Raw genomic sequence first — 17,846 nt, 5'->3', positions numbered from 1 at the left:
GTTTTAGTCTGTGCTGCTGTGTTTTAAAGATGACCTCTTGTGCCCTAAAACCAAGTCTCAGTTTTATTTTGGGCTCCACTACAATTTTTTTTCATACCTCAATGTTCAAAAAACCCATTCTTTTTCTCATATTTGACATTGTTGCAGCTCCTCTCTTCCCAGTCTGTCAGTAACACTTTGTTTAGTTCCTGTCTCTATGAAGCCCCTCCTTCTGAAAAGCACAATGTGCTTTGATTGGTCGGCGGGACCGGTGTGTTGTGATTGGTAAACCGCTTTGTGCGTATTTTGGAAATGCCATGTCCCTTACCATAGCCGCAAGTTTCAAAGCACTACTAGCTAACTCAACCAGGTCTCAGCCCTTTATTTTGCGTATACCTTGGGTGGCAATTATTTAAAGTATTTATACCCATACACTCAAAAAAAGGATTCAGGCCCTTCATAGATAGCCTACGACACATTCAAATTCTTTTCCCTTTACTTATACATATCTAATTTTGTCAGAACTTAATTTAATTGTGTTCAATCAACCTAATATATTTAAAACTGAAGTTTACTTAATTAAGTTGTGTTAAAACTACATGAAATATTTGTGTTGACATACAGTAACTAACTGGGCAGTGGATCTGTAGTTCCCAGCATGCTTTGCAAGGGACTCCATTAGGGGAGTAAATTTAGGGATTAAAGTGTTATTTTATGTGTTTTTCTGTAAAGGGAAAGATCTTGTTAGTTTATGTTAGTGTTTAATGTTCAGTTATGTTGGACATTTAGAGGAGTTTCTGTAATGTTTTACATTGCTAATGTCAGGAGTGACACCTCTTTTCTTATATTTTCATTATTGTTTATGATGATGAATGAAACTGTTGGACTCAATTACATTGTCCAAAATTGAGTTGGACCAACTCAATTACATTTCATTGCATGAATTAGTTTATTAGTTGGGGCTACACATATTTATTGGATGGAAAACCTGCCCTCAATTAAATTGAGTTCGCCAATGAGCTATTTTTTTGAGTGTACAGAGAATATCTCTCTTTAGTAGGACTTTGTTCTTTGTAACACTGCAGACTTTTTTCATGCTCAAACAGCAACAACATAACTGTGTGTGTCCTTGTGCGCAGGACCAGTACCAGCTGTGCTACAGAGCAGCTCTGGAGTACCTGGGCAGCTTCGATCACTATGCAACGTAACCACTCCCAGAATGCCTCAGAACGCCACCTCCGGAGAGCCGCCGCTTCCTTCTGAGCCATAGTCATCCTACCTATTCAGTCACCACAGCTGGAGGGAGAAAGAGAGACTGACAGACAGACAGAGAAAAGAGAGGAGACATCACAGGACGACTTTCACTGGAATCACTGCAATCCTGTTCCTCTCTCTGAAAAAAACAGCAACAAAAGCTTCATTCTGGTCTCTAATGCACAGCTCCTGTCTCCGTATTACCTTACTGCTTTATTTTTATGATCATCATCATCGGCCATTGTTTTTATTATTATTATTATCATCATTATTATTGTATCATCAGTACGATCTGTCAGAAAATACAATATTTGTATCATTTATGCTGATCATTGAATATCTAAGGGGTTCTTTTTATTCTTATTGTTTTCTTATATTATTATTATTATTATTCATATGTAATTTTTTTCGTATATGTTCAATTCTTTTTAGCACATGTGGACATGTATTTTCACATGACCCAAGATACTAATACTGTAAGAGGAGCATTCAGAGCTGCTGATGATTTCTTACTTTTTATCATTATTATATTTTAATGATCTACTTTTATTTGGTGGGAAAAGGGGAACTTTTATAAATAAAAAAAATCAACCTTTTCACCTCCTGATACTTTATAAAACAGTATAATCAAGTATAGTACACCTGAGTTAGTGACCTTGATGAACCTGCTGTCGTTAAGGACTAAACGAATGAAACGCGAGAACACATTCAGACTCGTTCTGCTCTGTGAATAGGGCAGTTTTCTGGAAACCCTTCCATTCTAAAGGCCAATCGAGTGAAAGAAAGACAAGAAAATGGTGTTCTTGCTGCCAATGCAAAGTCCTTGTTCCATGCCGGGCAGCTGAAGTCAAAGGTCAGCTCGTTCTGAACAGCCAGGCCTTGACCCGACAGGCCTGCCCACACATGTACAGCCGCCACGTACCTCCAGTAGAACCTGTGTCACAAGACTAGCAGCTGAAGCGGGAAAATCTCCGGCAGAAAATAGAGACGACTCGCCTCACCGGCTGAGGCTGGGAATCCAAAACCTCCCGAACTCTCCACATGTGGTTTTAACGGCCATCTGATCATTTCTCACTGTGGCTCGTAAAGACAAATCTCCCGTAACGTCACGACAGCATCATTGGTCTGGAAATATGTGCATACTCAAGTGTTTCTTTCCTCCTATGGCCTGAGCACAAAGTAAGATGAAAAATGCAGACATGGGAAGAATTCATTTGACAAAAACGGCATTCAATCTGTTGTACAGGCAGTCTGTTTTCTATTTGTTAATAAAAAAGGAGAGAAATATGTGTTAATAAAATGCTTAATTGGGTTTTGTACATGTTTCTTGTGAGGCTTTGCTGTATCCTGGTCCCTTCAGCACATTTCCAGGGGAACAGATGGCTGGTCCCTCTCCAGTGTGTTTGTGTCCCTGCCAGAAAGCCAGATCTCTGCAGCCAAAGCTAGTCAGCCCACCGGCCATTGCAGTTTAATGTGAAGGCATGTGAACTGGACTCTGCCTGTTCCTAATGATTCATTAGTTGAGGAACACCTGGAGGCTTCAGTCCTCCTCCAAAAACCCAGCTACCGGACGGGAAGGTTTGCTAATTGTATTAAAAACGAATTATCTAACTAATTAGGCAAAAATAGCCCCTTTGCTCTAAGGTCAGAGTTGTTGTTTCCCATTGTAGATGCTAATTAACAAATAATTACACCTAATTCCCAGTTTGTAGACAATAATCAATGTCTTTGTTTACTGCTGGAGCTTCAAAAAATAACTTAACTGCGCATTTTTTAACATATAATTTCTTTATCCGCAAGTAATACATTATTTATTGAATTTATATATTTGGACCTGTATGGCAATAATGTGGTTTATAGTTATATTTTGTACAATAGGCTATATCACATCTAAATGGTTGCATATGGATTTAATCTATTCTGTGGGAGTATAAACTTATCGCATCCATATGACTCCGTATAGATTTATAGTCAGATATATCATATAATAACAACTATTTGGCTGTGTATTGAGATGTTAATTAGTCTACGACTAAACTGATACATACTAAGCATATCTATACAAATAAACTATAAAACATCCATATACGGTATATAGATGACTCTGTATGATATGTGAGACATATGCATGTACAGACTATATGAGCTTTGTGTAGGATTAAAATATTATGTATAAACTATTTATGAACAATCTAATCTATACAATTAAATGTTCACATCTATGTAACTTTATATGAGATGAATTGATAGCATAGGAATACATAGGGAGATGTATACAAACAATATATATATAATCAATATCTATAAGGTTCTGTATGGGATATATAGAGAGCACATAGGACTTAATTCGAATGTGTTATACATTAATAAACTGTATATTATTTATTTATTCTACAGCTATATATATGGCCCATATCATATGTGGAGGGAATCCTTGTATCCCTATCTATAATTCATATTATTTTATGGTCCCATATCGTTCTTATACAGAGAAATGTATGCCTATATATGTTCCGTGTTATCTAAAAGGCCCCATAGGGCCCATGTGCAGTGCGTTGATTAGGGGCCGCGCGCAGGGGAACGCCTTCTTCCATCTTTGTAAACAGTGTGCGCGCATGCGCAGTGGCGCTTCACTCTAATGGAGGACATGTCTGGTCTGTAAGCGTCTTTTTCTGCGCTGTTTTTCTGAGTTTGCGCCCTCAACATCCCTCGGCTGTGCCCGCGACACCCGTGAGTAAACTCCTCTCGTCCTCTCCCAACATATATAATCGGGGTTGTATATGTGTGGTGTGATTTCGTGTGTTTTTTATTGCGTGAATGTCTGTGTTTACAGTAGTTAGCCATCAGGCTCATCAAAGTTTGGAGCGGATCAATAATTCATGTAATAACACAGTTACACACTTCCAAAAGCCTTTAATTACACTGTGTGCAGGGATATTAGCGTGTGTGTGTTGAGCTGAAGCGGTGTGTTTGTGCGACAGGAGTAAGTTTGTGTTAATTTGAGCGGTTTTAGCCGTCAGTGTGTAGTTGTTGTTGTGTTTGCTGTGAGTTTGACAGATTTCGGGGTCAAACTTTAAATGATCCTGAGCAGAACCTGATGAGGAGATCCTGACAGATTCATTGATGTGATGCTTTCTGAGTAAACTGTCCGAATTGTCATATTTTATGTGTTCATGTGGCTAATGTCAGCTAGCATGCTAGTGTGAGTTTACACAGGTGCTTCAACATTCATAATCATAACAGTTATTAAACACTGCAGTGGGTTAATGTTTTTATTATATACCGTGAGCTTCAATAAAAGAGTTTAGTGAATTATTTCTGTGTAAAAAAAAAAGTTGCATGTAGTTTGAATAAAACAGTTCATTAAGTTTATTTCTGTCAGTAAAGTCCATGTTGTCATAAGTTCTTTTATTCTAGTTTTTCCAGTTTAAATATATATGAACTTAATTAATATTCTCTAATTAACTGCTGTTTTATTGTTGTTTTTCTAAATAATTGTTTTTAGCTTAGTTTAGTCGTTTCAACAGGTTGTAATATTTATTATTTTTCTATTCTTATTATTGGTTTTAATGATAAATAAATATAATTTAAGTCATAATATGATAATATTTAAAACATATTAGATTTTTAAATATAGTATTTGAAACTGAGCATTTCATTACTTTCTTAAATTAATAATTATTTATTTTTAAATGTTTTAAACTTTTACTTGTATATTATGTTTGTATATCTATTTTCCTTATTATGCTGATATTATGAATTGCTTAAAATTATCATGAATATATGTGTTTACTCCTTGACTTGTAGTAGTGGTGGTGGTTTACATGTGAAGTTTAGTAGTTGGTCAGGTGATGTTTTCTGGAGCAAAACACTTGTGAGGAGAATAATGTAATGTAAATGCAATGTAGGTTTTACCCACCAATGTTTCTGTGGTGTGAGTTTTTAAGCGAGCATGTTATGGATTTTGTTTTGTTGTTCATTTCTTTGTTGCTGAATTCTTCATGTTTTTCACACAGTCCAAGTGGCAGAATGGCTTCGGACTCTGTGTCCCAAAGCTCCCAGAGTCCTGCCATCAGGATCATGACCTTTCATCCCACAAAAGAGGAGTTCAAAGACTTCAACAGATACATTGCATATATGGAGTCGCAGGGGGCTCACAGAGCCGGGATGGCAAAGGTTAGCCGCTCTTTGTTGAAGTTGATAATAAGATTCTCATTCAGCTCAAATTGCTGTGAGAGACTTTTTTTGCGTTGTGTTTGCCGTTTTGCACTGCTCATTGCTGTGTTTGTTTGCTGCAGGTGGTGCCACCAAAGGATTGGAAGCCCCGGCGCACATATGATGACATTGATGATCTGGTGATTCCCACCCCTATTCAACAGGTGGTCACTGGCCAATCGGGTCTCTTCACTCAGTACAACATCCAGAAGAAGCCAATGACACTCCGCGAGTTCCGCAAGACAGCCAACACAGACAAGTGAGCAGCAAATGCTGATGTGTTTAGATACCGTTGAATCCTAAATTCAAGTTTGATATCCTCCAAATTATTGCTAATTAGCTTTTTAATAAATGTTGCTGGTGGTGTCATGCAGTCAGTGCACATTATTTTCTTAAAGGGTAAGTTCACCCAAAAATGAAAATTAGCCCATGATTTACTCACCCTCTAGCCATCCTAGGTGTATATGACATTCTTCTTTCAGACAAACACAATCAGAGTTATATAAAAATGTTTACTGGCTCTTCCAAGCTTTATAATGGCAGTGAATGTTGCTCTTTTTTTGAAGTCTGTATCCATCATAACTGCTCCACACAGTTCTGGGGATTAATAAATCGCCTTCTGAAGCCAAGCGACATGTTTGTGTATGGAAAATGTCCATATTTAAAACTTTATTAAGTAAAAATTCTAACTTCCGGCAGACTGTCTTCTGTATTCAATTTACGGAAAAAGTGTAATGCAAAATGCTTACGCTACGTCTGACGACATTGCACACCGATTACGCTCATCAGACGGAGCGTAAGCATTTTAAATTGCACGAAAGAAGAATGTCATCCACACCTAGGATGACTTGAGGGTGAGTAAATCATGAGCTAATGAAAATTTTTGGGTGATCTATCCCTTTAAGTAATAGCATTCTCCACTCATGAAGTGACTTTTCCTTTTTTGCTGATGTAACTACACTGCCATTCAAAAGTTTGTTTGATGAATAGAAACTTTAAAAGATTTCTATTATTTGAAATAGAGATCTTTTGTAACATTATATATGTCTTGATTCATAAAAGTACTGACTCCAGACTTTTGAACAGGAGTGTAGTCTGATCATTTCTTTAGCCCTATTCGGACGGTAATTGTTTCTCATGGGGTCATAAGGTATTTTCATCATTTACAGGGGCTAGTTTGTGATTTTGTTGCCGTCCGAATCCAGAATTTCAGTGTTTTTCTCCCACCACCCACATAAAAATCCCCGGCTGAATTACCTACTGTTTTTTGACAAACACCAAGGTCATTTAATTGCTGTCCGAATCCCCAATCTTTCAAGAGTTTTCAAGAAGAGATCACTTCAAAATTCACTGTTTATATCCTTTTTGACCACTGCGGAGCACCGTAAAGGTTGCACTTCAATGTAATTTGGATGCATTTTAAAGATGTAGCCTACACTTTTATTGAGGTGGCATGCAAATGTATTTTTACGGCCGTCCACATAAGAAACAATTTCCGTACGAATAGGGCTATAGCCTAGCTTTCGAATCTTGAGACAAAAAAACATATCCTGACCAACATTATCGCCCACTGTATATTCTTGTTCACTCTGAGATGCGTCACATGACAGAAGTAATGCTTTGAGATGCGTTGAGTGTCATATTACGTTGACTGTTTCACCGATTTTCTAACTCGACTGCAGGTTCTGTAATCCCATATATGCTGATTTTGATGAACTGGAGAGGAAATATTGGAAGAATTTAACATTCAATCCACCATTATATGGAGCAGATATCAGTGGAACCCTCTATGATCCAGTGAGTAATCTTTTCATTAATGAAATATTATTCACTACTAGGCCTATATTTCAGTTACAACCCCTGTACAGCGTGTCATAATACAATGATTACAAATATATTTGTGACTGTATTCAGGACGTGACGGAGTGGAATATTGGTCATCTCAACACTATTTTGGACACAGTGGAGAGAGAGAGTGGAATCACAATCAAAGGAGTAAACACTCCATATCTTTATTTCGGGATGTGGAAGAGCACATTCGCCTGGCACACAGAGGACATGGATCTCTACAGCATTAACTACCTTCACTTTGGAGAACCCAAGTCCTGGTACTGTCACAACTTGTGTTTAATTTTTGCATTTAAGGATAGGAATCATTGGGAATGTAGAGGCATTTATAAGAGCATTCATAAGAGGCATTTGTGCGTATACTCAACGATTTGAAAAGGTTTTTTAAAATAAATTATGACTTTTATTTAGCAAGGACCCATTCAATTGATCCAAAGTGACAGTAAAGACATTTTTAACATTACAAAAGATATTTATTTCAAAGAAATGCTGTTCTTTTGAACTTTCAATTCACCAAAGAATCATGAAAATAATCAGAAATGTTTCTCGAGTATCCTATCAGCATATTAGAATGATTTCTGAAGGATCATGTGACACTGAAGACTTGAGTAATAACAGGAATAAATTACATTTTACAAAATATTCAACATAGAATAGTTATTTTAAACCGTAATAACAGGGCTCGACATTAAGCCTTTTCACGTGCTTGTCCTTCAAAGTAAAAAATTAGCTTGTCCGGAATTTTTCCCCCCTTTTTTTGTGTTGTAAATATCATTTATTCTGAAGCAATATTCTCACCAGTGTTCAATCAGCTTTGACGTATTTAAGTCTGCCTATTTGTGATATTTTTACCTTTTATAAAGAGCATTTTTTCCATAATCTTATTAAATATAGGCTATGCTTCATCTTAAATTAGAATAAGACACTATAGGGCTGTTACCAATCAAATTATATAATTTACACTTAAATAATTACAACTGTTTTAAATAATGTTATGAGATTGTTTTAAATATTTTTGAATATACAAATAAGAAATGATGGAAAGATGAAACTAAACCACCAGTAGGTGGCAGCAGGTGACCGACTTAATGAGTCATTCATTCAAACGATTCATTCAAACGGAAGATTCATTCAAGAATGAGGCAGTCCTTTACGAATAGGTCATAGTGTCTTTGATTCAACCATTAAAGTGCTGAAGCAGTTAGCGCTGAATCATTCAGATACACACAGTGCTGTGAGATGCATTATGGTTCTGCTGTGATCTTTGTTTTGAACTATTTTCGCTGCTGAAATAGAACAAAAAAGTAAATTTTGCATCTAAAATGTAAGTGACTTAATGTTAATTAATTGTTTATGGAACTGTCAAATGAAATAATTGTCATTTTCAGTCGTGATGTTATTCAGGAAAACGGCACTCTTGGTTCTGTGATGTTGCTTAAAGGGTTAGTTCACCCAAAAATTTCTTCCATTAATGACTCACCCCAATGTTGTTCCACACCCGTAAGACCTCCGTTCATCCTCGGAACACAGTTTAAGATATTTTAGATTTAGTCCGAGGGCTTTCAGTCCTTTGAATGTAAGTCTAAGCACACTTTGCTGTCCACGTCCAGAAAGGTAATGAAAACATCATCAAAGTAGTCCCGTCACTGTGGCGCGTGTGCGCGGATTCAAACAAAACCGGAAGAGAAGACAATGCTCAATAAAGTCTCAGTTTTTGTTATTTTTGGACCAAAATGTATTGTCGACGCTTCAAAAGAGTCTAACTAACCAAATGATGTCACATATGGACTACTTTAATGATGTTTTCATTACCTTTCTGGACGTGGACAGCAAAGTGTGCACAGACTTACATTCAAAGGACAAAGCCCTCGGACTAAATCTAAAATATCTTAAACTGTGTTCCGAGGATGAGTCTTACGGGTGTGGAACAACATTGGGGTGAGTCATTAATGGAAGAATTTTCATTTTTGGGTGAACTAACCCTTTAACTGTTGGCTATCCTATGTTATAAATATGAAAACTCCACAATTTGTAATTTTAACTGTGTATGTTAACTGAGTTTCTCTGTGTGACCGGCGCTCATTTGTTGTGATTTCTCCTCGAGAGGCTGCGCGAGCGTCAACAGCTCAACTGTGTTACCATCAGTTCATTATACATTATATATTATTATCCACTACAGATCGCCAATTACACTAAATGAATGCAGAATCATTCTTGCATTTTTGGTGATTTCCTACTTATTTTTTGTTATTGGCGTTTTAATCAGACTACTTGTCCGGTCGGGCAAGTAAAATTTCGGTCGGGCAAATAAACTTGCCCCTTCAAAAAATCCACTTGTCCCGGACAAGCGGAAAAGCGTCGAGCCCTGAATAATATTTCACAAAATTACTATTTTTAATGTATGTTTGGTCAAATAAATGCAGCCTTGGGGAGCAGAAGAGACTTCTTTCAAAAACATTATAAAAGCTTACAGACCCTAATAATATGCTGTCCCTGAGAGATTTCAAAAGCATCATTACTTGGTCTTCCGCAGGTACGTTGTGCCTCCAGAGCAAGGGAAAAGATTGGAGCGTCTTGCTAAAGGTACAGTGGTCTTTTGAAAACGTATAATTAGTTCCTCTTCTTCAGCAGCTCATTAACTTCTTCTCATTTTCATTCATGCAGGATTTTTTCCTGGAAGCGCCCAAAGTTGTGAAGCCTTCTTGCGACACAAAATGACTTTAATTTCACCATCAATTCTGAGGAAGTATGGAATACCCTTTGAGAAGGTTAGATACCTTATTTTTATCATCTTATCATGTCATGCTTGATTTTAATATCATGATTTGACTTCTTTCTGCTTAATTCATTAGGTCACACAGGAAGCAGGTCAGTTCATTGTGACCTTCCCATTCGGATATCACGCTGGGTTTAACCATGGCTTCAACTGTGCAGAATCCACCAACTTCGCAACCCAGCGCTGGATAGATTATGGCAAGCTGGCAACATTGGTACGTTATTTTAACCTCTGTGCTTGGATGTAACGAATGGGACCGCAGGTATGTTTTTGTTTGTTGATGTGTGTCTCTTTCGCAGTGTTCCTGCCGGAAGGACATGGTGAAGATATCCATGGATGTGTTTGTTCGCAAGTTCCAACCAGAGCGTTATAAACTTTGGAAAGCAGGAAAGGACAACACGCCCATTGACCACTCAAAGACCATACCAGAGATGTCAGAGCTCCTGACAGATGGAAAGACAGAGAATGAGAAGGGAGAGCTCAGCGATAGCAGCAAAGCAGATACGCAGGAGGAGAGAGGAGAAGCAGAGCCTGGAGAGGAGCAGAAAACTAACAAGGATTGTGGCGAAGAGGACATTGCTGGGAAGGACGTGAAAAGAGAAATCGATGGTGGAAAGGAGACAACCGGAGAGCTGGAGGTAGAGGAGAAAAAGCCTGTTAGTGATGAAGAACCTAGCAGCACTTCAGAGCAAATCAACAGGTATGTAGAGAGAAAGTGTGTGCCTCGTGATAGAATCGTTTCAGTGCTCTCAAAAGTGTACGTTTTCACAAACTCTGCTTTTGGTTTGCTTTAAGTCTGTGGTGCATTTGCTTAATGCAAATTCTGCATTATGATTGCGAAGCACTCCAGGTCCTCATTCACATAATACAAACAGTATTTGCTATTACAAGGTTCTAAACAAATCTAACCAGTGCGCAACTTTATGAACAGAGAAGGAGCTTTTCTTTTCAAATCTGAAGAAAAGCTCCTTCTCTGTTCATAACGTTGCGCACTGATTAGATTTGTTATTTAAAAAAAAAACATTGTCAACTAGACAAAGAAACCCAAAAGGTCTTCATTCTAGTTTTCCACCAAAATAAAGTCTCAAGCATCACCTTGCGTACATTTTAGTCACAAGATTTATGGTTTAATTTTTAGTGGCTGTGTTAAAAAGTACTATTCACAATGCAACATGACATTAAATTATTGTTTTTATATAATGTTTACACAAAAACACAATAAAAATATGAAGAACACAAAATAATATGAAGCAGTGTTGTTATTGTTAACTAAAATTAAAACTATTAAAATTGTTTTTGTTAAATTAAATTAAGTTGAAATAAACAATAAAATTTGAACAAAAATTACACATGTTGCCGTGGCAACTAACATAAATAAATAAGTTAAAGTACTAAAATTACTAAAAATGAAATTAAACATTTAAAAAACTAAACAGAAAAATATATATTTTTAAAACAATAAAAATGACAAATCACAACCTAAAAATTAAAATGAAAACATAACAAAAAAAAACGTTTTTAATCAAAATATTAAAGGGGTCATGACATCAAATTTTCCTTGATCTTTTGACATATAAGAGGTTTTCGTACCATTATAACATCCTTAAAGTTTAATAGCTTAAAACCTCATTATAAATAAAGCATTTATTTAATCAAGCTCCAAAAATGGCACGTTTTGATATTGGGTGATCTGTCACAGCGACGAATAGTTGTACATCATTGCACCGTAGGCCCCGCCCACTGGCATTCAATCCTTACAAGCTGACATTTTCATACACTGGATGTGAGCATTGCGTGGTGTCAAAAGCAAATGGAAGCCATTATAATGACTGATGCTGTCTACTAGGGATGCCACAATTCTCAATATAATATTGAACAGTTCGGTACGGCCTTCACGGTTCAATACGCGCTTGTGAATTGCGTTTTTTTCGGTTTCGCATTTAATTAATTATTTTTTTACAAATTCTATAATTTGCCTCCATCCCAATACTGAACAACACGACATACATTCATATCACACGTTAGTGGTGGAGTTACACTCACGGAACACTATAGTTATTCACAATCACGAAAGTTCATTATTTGCATGCGTTTTAAAGCCTTGCCGGTTTCATTCACGTTTTAACATGCGCTTTTCAGAGCGCGCGCACTAAAAGTCTGTCAAACACGTGAATACTGAACTAAGTAGTCTTACTGCGTTAATACTGTCAAATACACACAAGGTTAACATAAACACAGTCGGTTATGTCTAAAGTGAAAGTAAAATCGCAATCGTGTCCATATATTAGATGTGTAGAGGTCTTAAACTGACAGCAGCGCAGCCAGTGAACACGCGGTCCTTAAAGGGACAGTTCACCTATAAAATTATGTCATTGTTTACTCACTCTAATATTGTTTCAAACCTGTATTCATTTCTCGATGACATAATTTTCAGTTTTGAGTGAAATATCCCTTTAATGTTAATACAACAACAAAAGACAAAGAGAAAATCACTCACTGCTTTTGACTGAAAAACTAATACAGTAGCTAAGAATCAATGTATATTTTATAGTGAAGTCTATGTAGTGTTTTATTTTTACATTCATTCATTCAATTTCATAGTTAAATGCTGCTGTACAGCTCTAAGCTGCCAGTGTAAATCTTTATATATATTTATTTTAGATTATCCAATACACTAGGAATGTGTACAAGGGTTTTTTTTAAGTAAAGTTTTAAGTTTAAGTAAGGTTTTTCAATTCTTTTAAGTAAAATAAAGAAAGAGTATTGCAATAAAAAAAAAATCTTTTTTCTCTTTAACCTCTTGCGGTTCCTGTCGCCTAAGAATAGAAAAACAAAAAATGTTTGTGACAAGCCATCAGAACCGAACCGAACTGAAAACCGTGGGTAAAAACCGAGGTATGTATTGAACCGTGGACTAACTGTATTGTTGCATCCCTACTGTCTACACTGGATACAGTATACAGACATGCGTTCGCTTTCTGACATACTCCACATGCTTGAGTCTGTTGACTGGACAAATGGAAGAGTGAAAGAACGTTCGCTTTGACGTCCAGTTTAAACAGCTCGCTTGCGTCTCTGTACAGACTTCAGGAGGATCACAGAGTCACAGTGTTAACAAGGCACAGTGTAATGTATTAGAATTTTTTTTTTGAGAGAGAGCGAGAGAGAGCGAGAGAGAGCGAGAGAGAGCGAGAGAGAGCGAGAGAGAGCGAGAGAGAGCGAGAGAGAGCGAGAGAGAGCGAGAGAGAGAGAGGAGAGAGAGATTCAGAAATAACCTAGAAATTTTTTTTTTTTGTGCAAAAATCTTTATTAAAATGATAAGTGAACCTCAAGGAACATTAAAATACTTGATGTTATGTATATAAATTATACTCAAATAACACTGTCCTCTTGAGAATCGCTATCAGAGTCGCTGTCTCTGTACTTCTCAAGCCGACTGCGTGGCTCGGGATCGCTGTAATCTCCTTTAGCCTAGCTGTGAACGTGCACTACTAATGCGTGTAAATTGATCTCTGATCTCCCTTCTCTTCATACAGCAGCAGTCCAAAGCAGAACGTGGGCCAGAAGCGGCTCAGACCCAGCACTGGCAATGAAGCAAAAGACGACAATCAAGTGAAGGTAGAGGAGGAAGTTGAGAAAAAGAAAGCCAAACTCAGTCAAACTGAGACAGGCGACGAGAAAGAACAATCAGTCTCCGCTGACCCAGGTAGAGCCTCATATACAGCAAATGATACCTGCCGATGCTATAGTAAAAATACTAAACCAAGCAATGTGCGTTTCTGCAGGTGATGTTAAAGCTGAGGAGACCATGGAGACAGACACGCCCCCTCCACAGCAGCAAGAGAATCAAGACCCTCCTTCCACAGAGGCGGAGCTCTCACCGTCAAACCCCACCTCCACCAGTGACATCACAATGCAGCAAAGAGATGACGTCACTCCCTCTGAACCCAGCGATGTCACCTCATCCTCGCAATCCACAAACAGCATCAGTGATGATGTGGCTCCGAGCAGTGATGCCTCTCAGTCTGGACATGTCACTCAAAGCTGTGATGTCCAAAGCAAGCCTGATGACATAACTCCAAACCTGACAACTTTTAGCATCACTGATGCTCAGCCAAGTGATGTCACGCCCCATTCCTGTTCCAGTGATATCTCTGCCGCTGACGTCACACCCCTTGTGTCTGTAACCAGCAGTATCTCCTCTAAACACAGCATTAACTCCGCCCCCACTTGTGATGTCCAATCAGAACCCAGTGAGAGCATTATAAACACCATCAGCCCTAGTGAACCTGGCATTAACTCCGCCCCCATCTTTGCTGTCCAATCAGAACCCAGCAACAGCTCTACAAACATCATCAGCCCTAGTCCAAGGGAACCTGGCATTAACTCCGCCCCCACCTGTGATGTCCAATCAGAACCCAGCAACAGCTCTACAAACATCATCAGCCCTAGTCCAAGGGAACCTGGCATTAACTCCGCCCCCACCTGTGATGTCCAATCAGAACCCAGCAACAGCTCCACACACATCATCAGCCCTAGTCCAAGTGAACCTGCCATTAACTCCGCCCCCACCTTTGATGCCCAATCAGAACCCAGCAACAGCTCTATAAACATCATCAGCCCTAGTCCATGTGAGCCTGGCAATAATTCCGCCCCCACCTGTGATGTCCAATCAGAACCCAGCAACAGCACTATAAACACCATCAGCCCTAGTCCAAGTCAACCTGGCATTAACTCCACCCTCACCAGTGATGCCCAATCAGAACCCAGCAACATCACTATAAACACCATCAGCCCTAGTCCAAGTCAACCTGGCATTAACTCCACCCTCACCAGTGATGCCCAATCAGAACCCAGCAACATCACTATAAACACCATCAGCCCTAGTCCAAGTCAACCTGGCATTAACTCCGCCCCCACCTGTGATGTCCAATCAGAACCCAGCAACAGCCCTATAAACACCATCAGCCCTAGTCCATTTGAGCCTGGCATTAACTCCGCCCCCACCTGCGATGTCCAATCAGAACCCAGCAACAGCCCTATAAACACCATCAGCCCTAGTCCATTTGAGCCTGGCATTAACCCCACCTGTGATGTCAAATCAGAACCCAGCGACAGCCCTAAACATGAGCCTGGCATTAACTCCACCCCCTCCTGTGATGTCCAATCAGAACCCAGCAACAGCCCTAAACATGAGCCTGGCATTAACTCCACCCCCTCCTGTGATGTCCAATCAGAACCCAGCAACAGCCCTATAAACACCATCAGCCCTAGTCCATTTGAACCTGGTATTAACTCCGCCCTCACCTGTGATGTCAAATCAGAACCCAGCAACAGTGCCATCAATCCTAAACTTGCAGGATTGCGGTGTAGCTCCGGGTCAGCGGGCGGTAGTCCGGTGTGCCTGCCCGCAGTCCAGCATATCTTCCAGAGAACGCTGAGCCCTGCGGAGGTGCTGCACGTTCACAGCTACGCTAAAGGAGATTACAGCGATCCCGAGCCACGCAGTCGGCTTGAGAAGTACAGAGACAGCGACTCTGATAGCGATTCTCAAGAGGACAGTAAGGTGCGTACCATGCCGTCTGTCTCTGTTGTTTAAGCAGCTGATTCATTAAAGGGATTGACTGCTGCGCTGATGACATCATTTTGTAGTCCAACCCAGAAGTTAGCATCACCCTGGTTCCCTTAGCAAAAAAAAAATAGCCATTATCTTTTGGATTTTTGCAGGAAATAAGCTCTGTGAACAGCAAAAGTTTGTTTCTTACATGTTCTGTTCATCATGATAACCTTCACAAATGAACACAACTGTTATGAAGTTTTAATCCTAAATACAATCAACAGCAGTAAAAAGATAGATAGTTAGATTATAAACAAACTACACAACGGTCACATGACTTCAACGTCACCACCATTAATCTTCAGACAACTCTTTCAGTCTTTATTAAAAAAAAAAAAAAAAAAAAGTTTGAGTTAGAATAGTTTGAGAGCGCGACTACAAACCATAGACTGAATTGGTCAAACGCTAATTTTTTCATTCTGTTTCCAAAGTTACTGGTTACAAGTTACAACTAAATAAAATACTGCTTTATTTATTCTGAAACAGATGTCATTCAAAATGTTATTTTATATTTTCATTTTCATTTTATCAGCCATTTAACGGGATTGACAACACTGAACTCTGAAAGCATGACTTAACAGAAGAGCTGCAGAGATATTCAAAGAACTCTATTACCTCATCATATTTCCTCAAATATATTACATATAATTAGTGTGTATGTGTGTATATTAAATTAACATCGTCAAATTAACATTAGACTATCAATCATTATTAACATTCAAATTACTATTCTGAAACAAGTGCCTACATAAGCTACCTTTTTTTTTTTCTGTTTAACTTTTATTAGACTCTTAAGTCGAAATAAAGGAAAACCCCATTATATTCAGTGATGCTGTGACTGTCCACTCGTGAAGTGATGCGACGCAACATAATGTTCTACTGGAACCGACGCCTCGTTCTATTTTGGATCTTTGAAATATCCGTTGTATTTTAAGCGTTTGTCACATGTTGTGCATGTACAAATAGGAAAAATTAATGTGAAGTGAATTTGTGGTCTCGTTTCAAATGCATTACGTCGACGTCACTGAAATAAAGAGTAGCCTATCCATGTCACACAGTAATATTTAAGATTTTGTCCATATACCTATCCAAGTCACAGACAGTATCAACGTCAGTAGGCTATACTTATTGTATTTTGACCACAAGGTGTCACTGTGGCCTCAACGCTGCGCCCTCACCTACTCTGAGCTCGATTGCTATGTCTGAGGTAAACCACGCCCTCCTCATTATTAAATAAATAAATGTAAAAATAAATGAATAAATGTGGAAATAAAAAAAAATAGAAATCAATAAATGTATAAATAAATAAATATGGAAATAAATGTATAAATATTTTTTCTTTTCTATGTGTATTTATTTATTTATTTTAGCTTTTTTACATTTATTTGTATATTTATTTATGTATTTATTTATTTTTAATATTGGCAGTTTTGGAGTTCCATAGATTTCATCATTAGTAGTAGTGTGGTGTTAACGGCTCCAGGCAATATAATAAAATAATAAGCTTTATAATAAAATGTACATAGAAAGGATAGTTTGTACTGAAAAGAATAATAATTTAATTTAAATGCATTTGTCTGTGAAGATGATGCAGGTTTATGTTCTTATATTGTAATTATTGTATCCAAAAACAAACTATGTTCTGAATTATTATTAATTTTAAACGTTGTAGTTTTTTCCCACATTTCATTTGATGCCAAGCTGACACAAAATCACAAAACCCCTGTAGTGAATCACTAGGGGGTTTGCGAGCTCTTCTGTGTATAATGAGTGTGAGTTTGTGTCGTCCTGCAGAAAGAAGATGAACGTCCAGTGGAAGCTCAGCACAGGCTTCCCAGACTCCCCAGACACCATCCTCTGATGAAGGACAGCATCAGTGATGAAGGTCAGTGTGCATGTGACAGGGTTGTTTTTGTTAACTAAAAGAAAATCTAGTAAAATAAATTTTTCGGAAATCGAAATAAAGCTGAATGAATAACCTTAAGAAAAAAAACTTAATAGAAATATTGCCTTGGCAGCTAACTGAAATAAAAGTTCTTAAATTAATCAAATCAAATAAAAACTACAATAAATTATTTTAAAGTTGAATAGAGTTGAATCTAATAAAATGGCAAAACCACACAATAAAAGTGGTAAATTTAAAATAAAAATGAATAC

At 38.0% G+C, this 17,846-nt stretch overlaps 2 protein-coding genes across 3 annotated transcripts in view; both read left to right on the top strand.

The window, feature by feature from the left end:
- Nucleotides 1-2,552, top strand: part of ptprfa (protein tyrosine phosphatase receptor type Fa) — a gene marked incomplete at its 5' end in the record, with an annotated part of 188,387 nt that extends 185,835 nt beyond the window's left edge. Inside the window, one exon of the mRNA XM_079841132.1 lies at nucleotides 1,119-2,552. Coding sequence (XP_079697258.1) covers nucleotides 1,119-1,187 — 69 coding nt within the window. The 3' untranslated portion in view covers nucleotides 1,188-2,552. The remainder of the gene's footprint in view (nucleotides 1-1,118) is intronic.
- Nucleotides 2,553-3,848: 1,296 nt separating this feature from the next.
- Nucleotides 3,849-17,846, top strand: part of kdm4aa (lysine (K)-specific demethylase 4A-a) — a 33,777-nt gene continuing 19,779 nt past the window's right edge. Inside the window, exons 1-12 of one of the 2 annotated variants that reach the window (XM_079841264.1) lie at nucleotides 3,849-3,963; nucleotides 5,250-5,409; nucleotides 5,532-5,707; nucleotides 7,131-7,245; nucleotides 7,363-7,556; nucleotides 9,830-9,879; nucleotides 9,961-10,064; nucleotides 10,149-10,286; nucleotides 10,372-10,772; nucleotides 13,612-13,778; nucleotides 13,858-15,638; nucleotides 17,484-17,574. In XM_079841264.1, the coding sequence (XP_079697390.1) occupies nucleotides 5,263-5,409; nucleotides 5,532-5,707; nucleotides 7,131-7,245; nucleotides 7,363-7,556; nucleotides 9,830-9,879; nucleotides 9,961-10,064; nucleotides 10,149-10,286; nucleotides 10,372-10,772; nucleotides 13,612-13,778; nucleotides 13,858-15,638; nucleotides 17,484-17,574 (3,364 nt within the window). In that variant the 5' untranslated portion in view covers nucleotides 3,849-3,963; nucleotides 5,250-5,262. Of the gene's footprint in view, nucleotides 3,964-5,249; nucleotides 5,410-5,531; nucleotides 5,708-7,130; nucleotides 7,246-7,362; nucleotides 7,557-9,829; nucleotides 9,880-9,960; nucleotides 10,065-10,148; nucleotides 10,287-10,371; nucleotides 10,773-13,608; nucleotides 13,779-13,857; nucleotides 15,639-17,483; nucleotides 17,575-17,846 lie in introns of both variants that reach the window. The other variant, XM_079841263.1, reaches the window with a different exon arrangement.

Source organism: Gobio gobio, assembly GCF_949357685.1.
Source record: "Gobio gobio genome assembly, chromosome: 17".
NCBI lineage: Eukaryota > Metazoa > Chordata > Actinopteri > Cypriniformes > Gobionidae > Gobio > Gobio gobio.
This window is presented reverse-complemented; position numbering and strand designations above follow the sequence as displayed.